The sequence below is a fragment of the Episyrphus balteatus genome, chromosome 3 (genome assembly GCF_945859705.1).
Source record: "Episyrphus balteatus chromosome 3, idEpiBalt1.1, whole genome shotgun sequence".
In the NCBI taxonomy this organism is placed as follows: Eukaryota; Metazoa; Arthropoda; class Insecta; order Diptera; family Syrphidae; genus Episyrphus; species Episyrphus balteatus.
Window position 1 is genome coordinate 77501149 of NC_079136.1, and position 14168 is coordinate 77515316.

At 31.0% G+C, this 14168-nt stretch overlaps 1 protein-coding gene and 1 pseudogene across 1 annotated transcript; one reads left to right on the plus strand and one right to left on the minus strand.

The window, feature by feature from the left end:
• Positions 1 to 1682: 1682 nt before the first annotated feature.
• LOC129915917 (dehydrodolichyl diphosphate synthase complex subunit DHDDS) lies at positions 1683 to 6628 on the minus strand. The gene is made up of 2 exons (XM_055995621.1): positions 5674 to 6628; positions 1683 to 2002 (listed from the first exon to the last, which is right to left on the minus strand). Exons 1-2 carry the CDS (start codon positions 6325 to 6327, stop codon positions 1754 to 1756), a joined length of 903 nt encoding a protein of 300 aa, XP_055851596.1. The 5' UTR covers positions 6328 to 6628; the 3' UTR covers positions 1683 to 1753.
• Positions 6629 to 10835: 4207 nt separating this feature from the next.
• Positions 10836 to 12600, plus strand: LOC129916045 (cytoplasmic dynein 1 intermediate chain-like; annotated as a pseudogene).
• Positions 12601 to 14168: the final 1568 nt, after the last annotated feature.

Below are 14168 nucleotides of genomic sequence, written 5' to 3' on the forward strand. Positions count from 1 at the left end.
AAATTTGGAGAACTTTTTTGAAAATTCATTATTTTTAGAAAATCTTAAAAAAATAGATTTTTAATTTTTTTACATAAATGGATAGGCCTGTTCATTGTGAGCACATGTCTGTAAACCAAATCTTGTTTCGAGACCTTGATCCGAAAATATCTGCTTCCGAATTAAAAAAAATGTTTCGATTACAAATAACACTGGTCAACCAAAATATACTTGTCTAGTAGTTTTTGGGGTGCTGAATCCGAATCTGAAGACAGAAAAGTTTGATTGGCCTTAGTTTTTGAAATATTACCGTTAGAAAATGTCAAAAAACGTAATTTTGGCTGTTTTCGAGGTTACAGCCAAAATTACGTTTTTTAGCATTTTATAACGGTAATATTTAAAAAACGGAGGCCAATCAAATTTTTCTGACTTCAGATTTGGATTCAGCACCCCAAAAACTACTAGAAAAGTATATTTTGGTTCTTGTGGCAAAAAAAAGTTAAATTTTGTTGACCAGTGTAATTCAGCAACCAGCCGTCCAATAAACTTTTGGTTTTCAGTTATGATTAGGGCCCAAATAGGCCTTTCTTTTGATGTATCACTTGATGGATTTGGAGAACTTTTTTAGAAAAACATTTTATTTAGGCAAGGGGTTAACCTTGGTTTTTTTTCGAAAATCTTAAAAAATTAGATTTCTAATTTTTTACATAAATTTATTGTGAGCGCATATCTGTTAACCAAATTTTGTTTCGAGACCTTGATCCGAAAATATCTGCTTCCGAATGTAACAAAAAGGAAATTTTTTAAAATTATTTTTTTTGACATGCCCTTGCCTTTTTTCGAAAATCCTCTGAATGTAAGAAAGAAAAATGTTTGGATACAAATACATAACTCAAGAACCAGACCTCAAAGAAACTTTTGATTTTCTGTTATAAATAGAGCTTAAGGACATCTTTCTTTTGATGTCTCGTTCGATGGAAGAAATTTTTTAAAATGCAGTTTTTTCGGCAAGGTTAACCCTTCTTTTTTTTCCAAAATCTGAAAAAAAAATCAAATTTTTAATTTTGTCACCTAATTCCATAATTCATTGTAAACTCATATCTGTAAACCAAAACTTGTTTCGAAGAAAAAAACGATTATCGTTGAAACTACTTCGTTCTCGTTCAAATGCCATTACGATATTACGATACTCGTTAAACTTATAGCTTCTATTTACCTACCGTTTGACTTTCATTTATCTGCCATAATTTTATTGCGTGGTAGAATGCATAATGTCAGCCTCAAAAAATATTTTTTTTTCGGTTTATTATGGCCTTACGACTTTCTCGTTTTACATAATCGCTCATTTTCGTGACTATCTATTACTTCAGTATCGTTTCCTTGAAGCTCATTTCGTTTTACTCCCAGTGGTAATGCTTTCCAAAGCACATTTGTCACCTGTGTTCAGGATTCCGAAACAGCAAAGCCCGAAATAATCAACTACATATATTACAACAAACAAACATTAAGTGGCGTTCAGAATATGGACAAGTTGTTGGGAGAATAACCACAAAAAGAAGTAGTAATACTTCCACAACAATTATAACTACTTGAAGCTGTAAAACAAATGACGGTCTAGCTGTGCTCGGAACTTTGATTACCAATTTTTAACTTATTCAGTATTTTTGTGTAGTATCTACCGGTTAAGTTAGCAAATAATGAAATAATTTTTGCGCTTTACCATAAGTATATATATATATTTTTTAGAATTAAATTTATTTACAATCTGTCACTACTACTTCACTTTGGATAATTTTAATAGGAATTCCCTTCGATACATATCTAATCTGTAAAGAAAACTTTGAACGCGATCCGTAAAGCAGCTACTTGTTTTTATTAGATGCTTTTCATCACGACAATTCTGCTCTTTAAAATTATCCAAATGATGTGAAGCTCTTTGATAGGTAAGTATACTAGCAAGGAAGTTCCAAATTGTTATTTGTGGCCAAAGCACTCGTGTGAAATAAAGCACCGTTGTGGAGAGCTAAAAATAAGAAAAGAAACATTATAAGCATTACAATCTATATTAAATTTATGTATATAAAGTTGAATTAGATAAAAAAGACAAAGTTAGAGAAATGGTTTTCTATGGTATTTTCTAGGAACTGGTTTATATTTTAATTTTATAATTCTACCTGTTTTACATCAATTTTTTTTTTCATAATTCTGGCAAATACTTAAATTTGCCAAATGTGATTTCACATTATATGAAGTTAGTATCAATGGACCAGTAATTTATTATATTAATCAATGTTATTGCAATTTAAATTGACCGTAATCATTCTCAATGATCAATACCTTTATCAATTCAATTATTAAAAATTGTATTTCAACTTTTATCAATTTATCAGATAAAAGGGGTGAAAACAATTGTGCTTTTTCTATGTTTATTGGTTTTACTTGCAATAAAGGTCTAGTAATGTTTTTTTATTTTTCTAGCGATAGCGGAGATATTGCATCTGCGATTTTTGAAAAAAAAAATTTACTTATTTCGATTTTTCTGCACATCCTTACATTTATTAAAATACAGTTCTTTTATATTGTGCGTTTAAATAAAAAAAAAAAGTTTTCGAAATGCCGAAAAAATAGGTTTTTTATTTTTGTTTCTGATATCCACAGGGTGAATACAAAGTAATATTCAAAACGAAATATGGTGAACGACCATAATTTGGTTATCTGTTCATTCCGAACAAGACCTATTAAAGGTACTAGGTCTTGAGCCAATTATTTTTTAAAGTTGATTTTTGTGATACAGTGTAATCTTTTAACACTTTGGGAAAAAGTGACACCTAATATTTTTCATTGTTATTTTAAATTTTAAACTTTATTCATTTAACCGTTTTTTTCCGTTGGTTACAGCAAAAAACCACCTGTGCAATTTTATTTTTTTTTTTATTTCCAATGATCAAAACGCTAAAATTAACATAGCTGTTTCTCGATGTATGCCTTGTATGTATATAAAAACTAAAAACAAGGATGTATGGAAAAAAATTTGAAAATCTTAAAAAACCTAATACTTAGTTATAAATTCCATTATTTGTGACGATATTAAAAAAAAAAAATTCAAAAAGCCTTGAGTTTAGAGCTAAAAATTATATAATGTCAACATTGAAAGAAAATGTTTGTGCAATCTATGGAATATTGAAACATTTTTCCAGCGAGAATATTTGGTTTTTCGAGCTAAACATTTATTTTTAATAATTAAGGCCCATTTGCTCATACGGATCATAAATTTAAATCATAGCTAGGTCGAACATAGCTCTTAAAGAATACTTAGTTTATTCCAAGTTGCTAAAAAATATTTATGTTCAACCTATCAATGATTTACTTTCATGCGAGAAATCCCTGAGATTTTCAATTCAAATGTCAAATAATGTCAAATTAATTTTAAATTAAATTATTTTTCATGTGTTTTGAATTTTTCTTTTATTAAATATAATAAATTTGGTTAAATGTTGAAGTGCGTGGTAAAGGTTCTTCAAGTTTTTTTTTGGAAAAAAGATCAATATAACAAAATAATAAAAATTTGTGTTTGACGCAAGACAAAAAATAAATCTGTCACATAAAGCTTAAGGAATGAAATAGGTTGGAAGAAATGTCAAAACTATGAGCTCCAAAAACAACCTGAAAAAAGTTTGCATTATATGGAAATTTAATATGGAAAATATGTTTGGATGTAAGTTAAACTTAATTTTAAATAATCTATATAGCGCTATTTTAGACCCAATGGCATTTTCAACACATGTTCCCTATTAATTTCTTAATAAAATTTGCTTAGGTAGAACATTAACTGCTTATGTTCTACTATTTCTTCCCCCTAAGTTATGTTTAACTTAGAGGAATTTATGACACAGTTCGAAGTTCGTGCAAACCGCTATGCAGAACTTAGAGCTTTGTGTTTCACTTAAATATTTAAGTTTCGTTTCAGCAAATGGGCCTAAATGCTTACTTTTTAAATGGATGGAAAAAATCTTTTATTGATCCTTTCTATTAAAGTGGTTTGAAGAATAATTTATAGACCGATTTCTAAGCTGTCCAATGTGCCGAAACTTTTTGAAAAATTGGTGTCAAAGGCTTTATTTCTCACTTCAAAATTCACTTTTTTCTAAAGACCAGAGTTTTTTAAAGGGTCAATTATGACAAACTTTTGTATTTTTACCAATTTTCACATTAATAAAAAAATAAAATTGAACATGGAAAACAAATTGACGTTTTACTTACAGATTTTGTTAAAGCCTTTGAAAATGTTCATCAATGTATGATTTTGAAAAAGTTGTAAAGTTAGGATTCAATATTAAATTTATTAATTGGTTGAGTTCCTATCTAAGTAATAGATAACAAGTGGTTCAAATTAACGCTTTTCGTTCAAGCTTTATAGATATAATATCAGGTTTACTAAAGGGCAGTCATCATGGCCTTTTACTTTTCATTCTCTTCGCGGATGATGTAAAGATTTTTTTCAATGTATTGTCTCTAATAGACTGCAATGTTTATCTGCAATGTGATAGTTAAATTTTTACTGAACTTGTCTAATGAAAATTATCTTAAATTTTTAAAACTGTAAAATTTTTAGCGAAACAAGGCCAACTTCGTTGACTAGATTTGTCTAAAAGTTTTTTGAAGAGAAGCTATTACGAGTTAACACTGCTGCTTTTTTGGAATACTGTTCTACTGGTTTCCTCATTATGATAAAAGTATTTTCAGAATTGTGAAAATCCAAAAGCGTTACACCTTTTGCTTTAAGAAGGTTAAATTGGAATGGGGATTTAGCGGATTATTTATGTATATGTGCTCTCATGTACTGGAAAACAATGGAGTTTGAAAAGTGAGCTGAGGAAAGTATCTCAATGCATTTTGTGAATTAAAGACATTTTTTACAATTGACTAAATTCAAGTTTTTATGTTCCTGAAAGACGGCTTAGAAATTGTAGTGATTTAATTTATATTCCTGCACTGCGCATAGACAAACTACAAACTGTACAATTCAGTTTGCAATGAAGTCGATCTTTGTATGCAAAGAGATGAATTCAAATCTATTCTTCAAATTCATACATAAACTCTTGTCTAGTCATAATTTTGTAATCAGTAGATTGTTTAATAAATAAATAAACCGGAGATGATGATTGCGTCATCATTGAATAAAAAGAATTACAATCAAAAAACTAAAAAATGTGTTTTCCTTATAATGCAAATCTTGTCTTAATTTTAGGACTCATCCTTTATATCAGTCTGAGAACTTTTCAAACGGCATCCCTTTTAACTCGTACAATATAAATCATACTACGGAATAAGAGGCACGTCGACTATTTAGTGTACAAAAGTCTATTTTACATTACTATCTACTACTATCAAGATGGATATGTTGTAATCTTTGGTCGGTAAGAGCAGAAAAGCAATCTACCACCATAAAATTGAATGACATATTTACATGAAAAATTATATAGATAGTCCCATTCAAACAAAAAAAGTAAATGTTAATTGATCGTTGTTCAATTCATATATACCAACTATATTTTTCTACTCAGCTACGACTTTGACCCCCATACAAAAAAACTAAGCATAAATACGTGTACAAATAAAATCAACTAATTGATAAGCTAATCAAATATAGTTGGAAAAAAAAAACGTTATCTTGCTGTCTGGCATCTTTCTTACCTGCCACATAAGAAAATCACTAATGCGACTTTCGCCGGAAGTTCGGAATAGTAAATCTGGCGCAGGAGATTGCCTAGTGTACATACATTCATCTAAAAGACGTTCATTAATATCCTCCGATTCTAATGTATCAGAGCCATGCCTTAGCACCGCTTCAACAGCTTGAGTCATTTCATCGTGTGACGTGTAAGAAAGTGCAATATTAAGAAATAGTTTGTCATTCTTTTCCGTACAAATCATTGCTCTAGCAATGACTTGTTGCAATTCTAAAGGCAACAAACTTATATTCCCAATGACTCGTATTCTCACTCCATGTTGCTTTAATTTGTCTTCTTCGGCAAGTAACTTTTCAAATTTCTCCTTGGCCAAATCAAGAAGACCATTGACTTCGTCTTCAGTTCGCTTAAAGTTTTCAATACTAAATGCAAATGTTGTCACCTCTTGGATGCCAGCATCTAAACACCATCTCAAGCATTCAGCGAGTTTTTCAAACCCTTTCGAATGACCGTCGATTTTTGGAATATGTTCTGATTTGGCAAATCGCCGGTTACCATCCATTATGAAGGCAATGTGGCGGGGTACACGCCCACAGCGAATTATATTCATGGCAAGTGTTTCATACCATCGATACTTGGTTTCTGATATCCAAGACATGTTTGTTGGATAATTTTAATTCAATTGTAATATTAAAACTTTCTCATGAAATAGACTTTGTTTCGGTTAAACAAAATTAGAAGTTTTCTTTCATTTGGCGGATAAATTGTGTAAATGCATTATTGATGCTTGCATGATTTGAATTAGATTTAATTTATTTTCACCATACATATAATATTGTATCAATATTTATTTGAATAGTACTTTTTTTCAAAAAAATTAAAAAGATTTATAATTTTTTTGATAATCTTGTGACTGACAAATCCAAAAAAAGGAATAACCAAACCACCTGCCATAGATAGACAATACAAATACAACTACCATTTATCATTTTGACTATGACACATGACGTACACGTCAATTGGGCTTTTCACACATTTATCTTTTTCGTTTCTCTTTCTCACTCCTTAAAGGCTTGACCACACCGAAGGGTTTGAAGGCTTGACCACACCAGAAAGGTATGCGGTAGCGGTACGGGTACGGTAAATAAAATAAAATAAAATAAAATAAAATAAAATAAAATAAAATAAAATAAAATAAAATAAAATAAAATAAAATAAAATAAAATAAAATAAAATAAAATGAAATGAAATGAAATAAAATAAAATAAAATAAAATAAAATAAAATAAAATAAAATAAAATAAAATAAAATAAAATAAAATAAAATAAAATAAAATAAAATAAAATAAAATAAAATAAAATGAAATAAAATAAAATAAAATAAAATAAAATAAAATAAAATAAAATAAAATAAAATAAAATAAAATAAAATAAAATAAAATAAAATAAAATAAAATAAAATAAAATAAAATAAAATAAAATAAAATAAAATAAAATAAAATAAAATAAAATAAAATAAAATAAAATAAAATAAAATAAAATAAAATAAAATAAAATAAAATAAAATAAAATAAAATAAAATAAAATAAAATAAAATAAAATAAAATGTAGAAAATGCAGAAAATGCAAAATAAATCAAAATAATCAAATAAAATTCAATAAAATCTTTTTTTGTGCATAAATTCGAAATGGTAACGGAGTTACGAATAACAGAGTTACGCCCGACAGAGTTACGGCCGTCAAAGTTACGCGAAACCGAAGTTACGAAAAACTAGAGTTACGAATTCTTAAGTTATGTTAAGCTATGACATGTGATTTTTGGGTTGGCAACAATTGCGAGGAACGATATTTAGATAGGTATAGATATACAAAGTGGGTATTACAAAATACGCTATGAATAATTATATTAATTAATAGAAAAAAAAATACGTAGGTGCAATATTAGTTGGACAAGTTTCAAGTTTTTCATGAAATGTTTTTTCTTTCATCAAAAACACTAGTTAAGTGATGTTTTCACAGATTTTTTTTTTGTTCTTTTAAATTCGTCTGTAAGTATTTTTTGCTTAAAGTTAAAATAAAACTGAATTAATCAATGAAATATGAATGACTCAAAACCAAAGAAACATGAAAATCATTAACTTGGTTGCCGGAAGCATGCGTGCTTATCATATTTAAGCCTGATTCCAACTCTAATCCAAGTCCTATTACGATATAATCAGATATAAAGGGTAACAAAGTCTAATATTTCAAAGCTGATGAGCGCCCTCTTCGTTTTACTTTTGAGAGCTAAAATTGTCAGCATTATGTTGGTATAGATGTCTGTAGCAAAATAATGGGTGGGGAAGTAATGAATTATATGGTTTATTTTTTTGCCTTATAACGTGGACCACACTACTATCCAATCAAAATTTTACAAGATTAAATAACACTCATTTTCGCTTAACTCATTTAGTTCTGACCAATGAGAAAAATGTTAATCTCTTGTTTGTATTTCCATAGTTCCATATCGTTCCTCGCAATTGTTGCCAACCCAAAAATCACATGTCATAGCTTAACATAACTTTAGAATTCGTAACTCTAGTTTTTCGTAACTTCGGTTTCGCGTAACTTTGACGGCCGTAACTCTGTCGCCCGTAACTCTGGTATTCGTAACTTTGTCGGTTTCCTGTTTTGGATGTGTTTGTGATGATAAAAAATAAACAAAATAATAACACAGCTTTTACTTTTTTTATTGATTGATTTTATTATTTTTTTTTATAAATTAATACAATTTTCCACAAAAAAAAATAAAAAAAAAAACAAAAAACAAAAAAAACAACCACCCTAGAATCCTCCTGATCAGTCCACTTTCCACTTAATTAATGAATGGTCCAGCTGCCATTAGGAGTGGCAAAAAACTAGCTTCACCAAAATAATGCTTTACTTTTGTGTATTTTATTCCTAATCAAGAATCGCAATTAATAGATTGATTTTTAGTGAAATCAAAAAGACGATTTATTTACATGAACTTCTGCTTTATAAAATAAGGACAACTGACAGTGACATTTAAGTATATATATACTAAAATTTTCTTGTATATAAACCTGAACTGGGGTTCAGCTGACTCTCACCTGATCCACAACGGTACAACACACTCAAAGTTGAACCTGGTTCAAGAGTTAACTCGAGTTCAGCTGATCTGTGGGTTAACCCTCAATATGTACAACTGGCCCTTATAATAACCTCTATAAGGCCTTATTATAGCATAATACGCAAGTAATCCGGTTTGTGCATTAACTAAACCATCTGCAGGAAGACCATCGTAAGGCCATTTTTAAGCTGAAACACAATCACGCTTAAGGGCGTCGCTTCGTTGCGTTACGTTGAGAAATCCTCAAAGCGCGCTTCTGTCACTTTGACTTTGAACAGCTGATTGCAACATAAAATCTGCTGTCAAATAAAAAAAAACACAGTCACTCACAAAATTATTGGGCCAAGTCTTTATCTTGATTTAATTGTGGAAAAATGAAAAAGGATATTAATGTGTTTAAAAAATGCATAGAAATTTGTTTATTCTTCAATCCTATAGTTATAAAAACAAAACCAATCAAAATATATTGTTTTTAACAATAAAACTCAGTCTAAAACATCATTAAGTTTTTTTTTGTTTTTAATACGTAAATTGTTTTGATTTAAAATATCTCGATGTCGTTTTTTTGTGCAAAATCTATATGGAGAAATTAAGAAACACACATAGTTTTGCAATAATTTATTTTTTTTTTATTCACATTTGGCGCAATAATAATGTGGGTGACTGTAACTATGTCTGTTAAATGTCAGAAAGCGAGCAAAAGTTCAGTGTGGTTGAACTTTTGCTCGCTTTCTTACGTTTCCTTACGTTTGTCACAAAAAGCGTACGTAAGAAAAGCGTCATTGTGTGAGGTGAGGATACACAGATTTCCTATAGTTGAACTTTTCGCAGTTGTCAAAATCGACGGCAAAGCGTGATTGTGTTTCAGCTTTTACTCTGTTTCGCACAAGCTATTAGCATGTGGATTACCTGTAAAGGAATGGCCTTTGCAATTTCCGTGAAATGCGCCAAAATGATTTGTAAAAGACACTCTTTTGTCCTTCTTTTTGGGAAAGCCAAAAAATAGCTTGCATTGAGCCTTATGAAAGCTAAATTGTTACTTAAGGGCCAGTTGTACAAATATTTAATCCGTTGTTCAGCAACTTTTATCTTCTGAATTCGGTGGTAAAATCAATTTTTAGCACTGGTTCTAGGTCCATATAGGTTGAAATAGCTAAATCCATCCTTGAACCAAAGTATGATCCACTTCTAATCCGCCGAAATCGGCGAGTTAAATTCCTGATCCGAGGCTGAATCACGTTTGAACAACGTCAACAGTGTCGTTTGGCCAAATCCTAAATTTGCTGTTGCTGGTATAGGTATGCTGACAACTTTCCCACTATGAAATTCTGAGGCGCCTCACAACATAAAATAAAAACAAACATGTTGTTGTTGTTTTAAACGAAATGTCAATACAGATGAATTGACGATGCACTCATATTTTTTTTCAAAAAGTGGGAAATTTGCAAAAGTCACTTTTTTCCCTAGAGCAATGTGAATTTGAAAAAAAACTACAAATCTTTGAACAAAAAAAAAGTTTCTACACCATGGTTTTTTTCATTTTGGCGTCGGAAAACTCTCACAAAAAGAATTTGAAAGTGTTCATTTTTTGACTTTTTGCAAAAAGTGATGGTTGTAGTTATGCTTTTAGTAGCCCTGTTCCTTTGGGAGATGGCAAAATACTACTATTAGTTTACTAGCGATTTTAAATGGAACACACACTTTCAACGATTCAAATGCAATTTCCATCTACTCGGCAAAAAAGCATGAGTAATTGAGTAGTTATATTTTTTGTAAATAATGTACTAAATTTATCTATTCTAAGGAAATGTTATACTTTTGCAACTTTACAAGAACATTTGCATCGAATCGTGAATACCCCTACTTTTTTTTATGAAAATTTTTGTTTCGCTTCAGCAGCATATAGGCAAATAAATTATGTATATTAGGTGTGTTTTTTTGTTTATCTATATAGATTTTGTGCAAAAAAACGACATCGAGATTTTTTTAAATCCGTGCAAAAGTTTGGCAGCACTGAACATGAACTTTGATAGCTGTCTGTCAAAAAGTTTGCTTTTGCTTTTTTATTTAAAAAATTAAAATTTAATAAGACAAATCTCTTAACAAAATGAGAGAAAAAAACAAACAAACAAAAATCGTAGAATTGTTTTTGTTTTGTCGATTGTCATGTTCCTCTAGCTGTGTTAGTTTTATACCATAACAGTGCTTAACTAGGATGCCCAAGATGACGAAGACAGATCGCTGCCACACATCGACCATGGTTTCCATTCCAAACTACCACCAGGAAGTCTACCACATGGTTTGCCCACTGTGAAGGAAGTTGCATCAGCCATAACACCACTTGAACACAAAAAAGAATATGAAGAGAAAAATAGAGTAAGTGAATTTTTTCTCTCCTGTCTTTACATCAATTTAACATTTGTGCTTTCAGTTAAGGAACTATCGGAAGAACAAAAACAGATGATCATCTTGTCGGAGGACTTTCAGAGGTTTGTTCTACGCGCTAGACGTGTCATCGAAAGGGCTATATCTGAGAATGTCGACATCTACACAGACTACATTGAAGGTGGTGATAATGAAGAGTCAAAGGATGAGAGGACACGTGCCAGGTTGTCATTGAATCGAGATTTCTACGAAGACCGATGGTCTAAGAATCGATGCATGACTTAAATGGATTAGTCAACACATTTTCCTGAACTGGTTGTTGCTTTATATCACAATAATGAGGTTTGCATTTGTGTTTTTTTCTACGATTTTATCTAAAACCCACTAAATAAATTTTTATAGGAGAGTCCCAATGAACCAGATGGTGTTGTAATGGTCTGGAACACAAAATATAAAAACAAACACCCGAAGATGTATTCCATTGTCAGATATGTCCATATGTCAACATGCTTTGCTAAATTCAATCAAAATCTTATACTCGGTGGAACGTATTCCGATCAGATTGTATTATGGGATAATCGAGTGCAAAAGCGGACACCCATCCAGAGGACACCTCTAAGTGCAACTACACATACGCATCCAGTGTATTGTTTTGCAAATGGTTGGCACACAGAATGCACACAATGTGATATCCATCTCATCCGATGGCAAGCTTTGCTCATGGAGTTTGGATATGTTGTCGATGCCGCAAGATACAGTGAAATTGCAGCAACGGCAATCGAAGCCAATTGCTATCAGTTGCATGTCCTTTCCGTCGAATGAGATTAACAATGGTAACGTTTATTCTGGTAAAAGTTTGTTGTGATTTTCCATTTGCTTATAAATAAATTGTTTTTACTCAAGCTTATCGACATGGAATACGTTCGGGTGTGCCTGAAGTCTATGAGAAGCATTTGGGTCCAGTGACGGGAATATCAACTCATCCAAATCAATCTACACCAGATTTTGAAGATTTGTTCCCTACATCGTCCAATGATTGGACAATTAAGTTATGTAGTCTTAAGGTGAAATTTAATATCTACTATAACGACCAATATGTATAACATTTTTTGTATTTACTTGTAGGACACTAAACCATTATATTCATTTGAAGATAATTAAGATAATGTTATGGATGTTGCATGGTCTCCAATTCATCCCGCCTTGTTCACTTCTGTCGACGGCAGTGGTCGCCTTGATATATGGAATTTAAATCAGGATACCGAAGTGCCCACAGCATCGGTCGCAAGTTATCGTAACAATGCTTCCAACAAATTCTTTCGTCGATGAGCAGAATTTGCTTTAGAAAACTTCCATTACTGTACAAATTGTATGTGATGTATATGGGTTAGTGTTTTTTTTGTGTGGTTATATGTATATGCATATGCATAGCTATATTTAATACAAAATAAAAATATACAAAAAAAAATTAGTATGGGTTTTTATGTATGAATAATTTAAAAACTAGATCTGCTAGAAAAAAACTAAAAATGTTGTTTTCGGAATCAGCACCCTCCATTTAGTAAGACATGATAAACAACGGTCGGGAAAATTTTTGTGTGTTGGGCAGTGAATTTATGTGGTTAAATTAAAGAAAAATGTATTAAAAGAGAATTCAAAACTATACAAATAAAAATTGTTGTAATAATTGAAACTTATCAACCACGATTCTTATTTCAGTAATATCCCGCCTTTGTGAGGCCTCCCACAGCTGGACCAAGAATGCTAGCTTGCAAATAAGTTTTTTGTTTAATTGCAATTTAATTTTGATTTATTGAACTTCCTATTTACAATTGACTTAAAATAACTTATTTCTAAGATACATTGATAGATACAAAATTTTGTTGGCACAAAGAGGGCCTAACGTTAAATAATGACAAAGTTATAAAATATAAACAAATATAATACATGGATAAACTTTATTTAAAAAGTCTGCTGTCTAGGTTGTCCTCGAGGTGTTCAGACCCGGATGTCCAGTTGTAGGGTTGGTTGAGTTCGGTTTAATTCCTTCCGCTGCATAGCTGTTTAGGAGGGGAAAGTAATTGCGAAGAAGATTCATGCAGATATCATTTTCTCGGGATCCCGATGGGGTCTTTAGAGCCTTTTGTAGAAGACATGTCCTACAGAAACAGGATGACATCAATGCAGGCAGAGTTCATCTGATGAAGAAGGAATAAGGAATATATCGAACCAAAAAAGGAGAATCAATAAAAAAAAATTACCCGCAACCAAAATTGGGGACCTAAATGATGCTCTGAAACATTTACTATAACGTTCTTTCAAATATTTCTTCCACATCAACTTTCAAGATGCCATTGTTTCCACACTTTACATGCACATGTGGTCCAAGTTTATAAACGTCGATACCATCATTTGCACAGGCAGTGAAGTGATCTTCTTCTAAGATGGCTTTTCATCAACGGGTCTTGGTCCTGATATCATTTACATAAAGTGAGGGCAATTTTAGGGAGCTGAAAAATATGGGTGTTGAATGAGCTGCATAATGCGATGTTAGGATTGTCTTGCTTATTGCTGTCTGCTTTTTGGGATGAAAAGTATTTCCTGGGGGAATATTTTTCGGCTTTTCTTCGCAGCGCACATACATGACGTGTATATTTTTAAAAAGTTATGAGACTGTTTTTGTGGTGGGCATTCTATTGAGGCAAATGATTAACAACAAGAGCTTTGTTATCATTAATTTATCCATGTTTATCGTCAAAGAATAAACGTTTTCGCAAACGAGCGGGCATTCCAAGAGCATTTTACACTACATTTGGCTGTGAGGGTTGAAGGTACCGACACGATTAAGACACAAGCGCACAATACACAGAATTCTTTTTTTGTGAAATAATTCCTAGAAAAAAAGATAAATTATGCTAGCTCATTGTAAGAATAAATTGTTTTACTTTCCATCTGGTTTCAGGTTTTTTTCTTTAATTTTGCGGA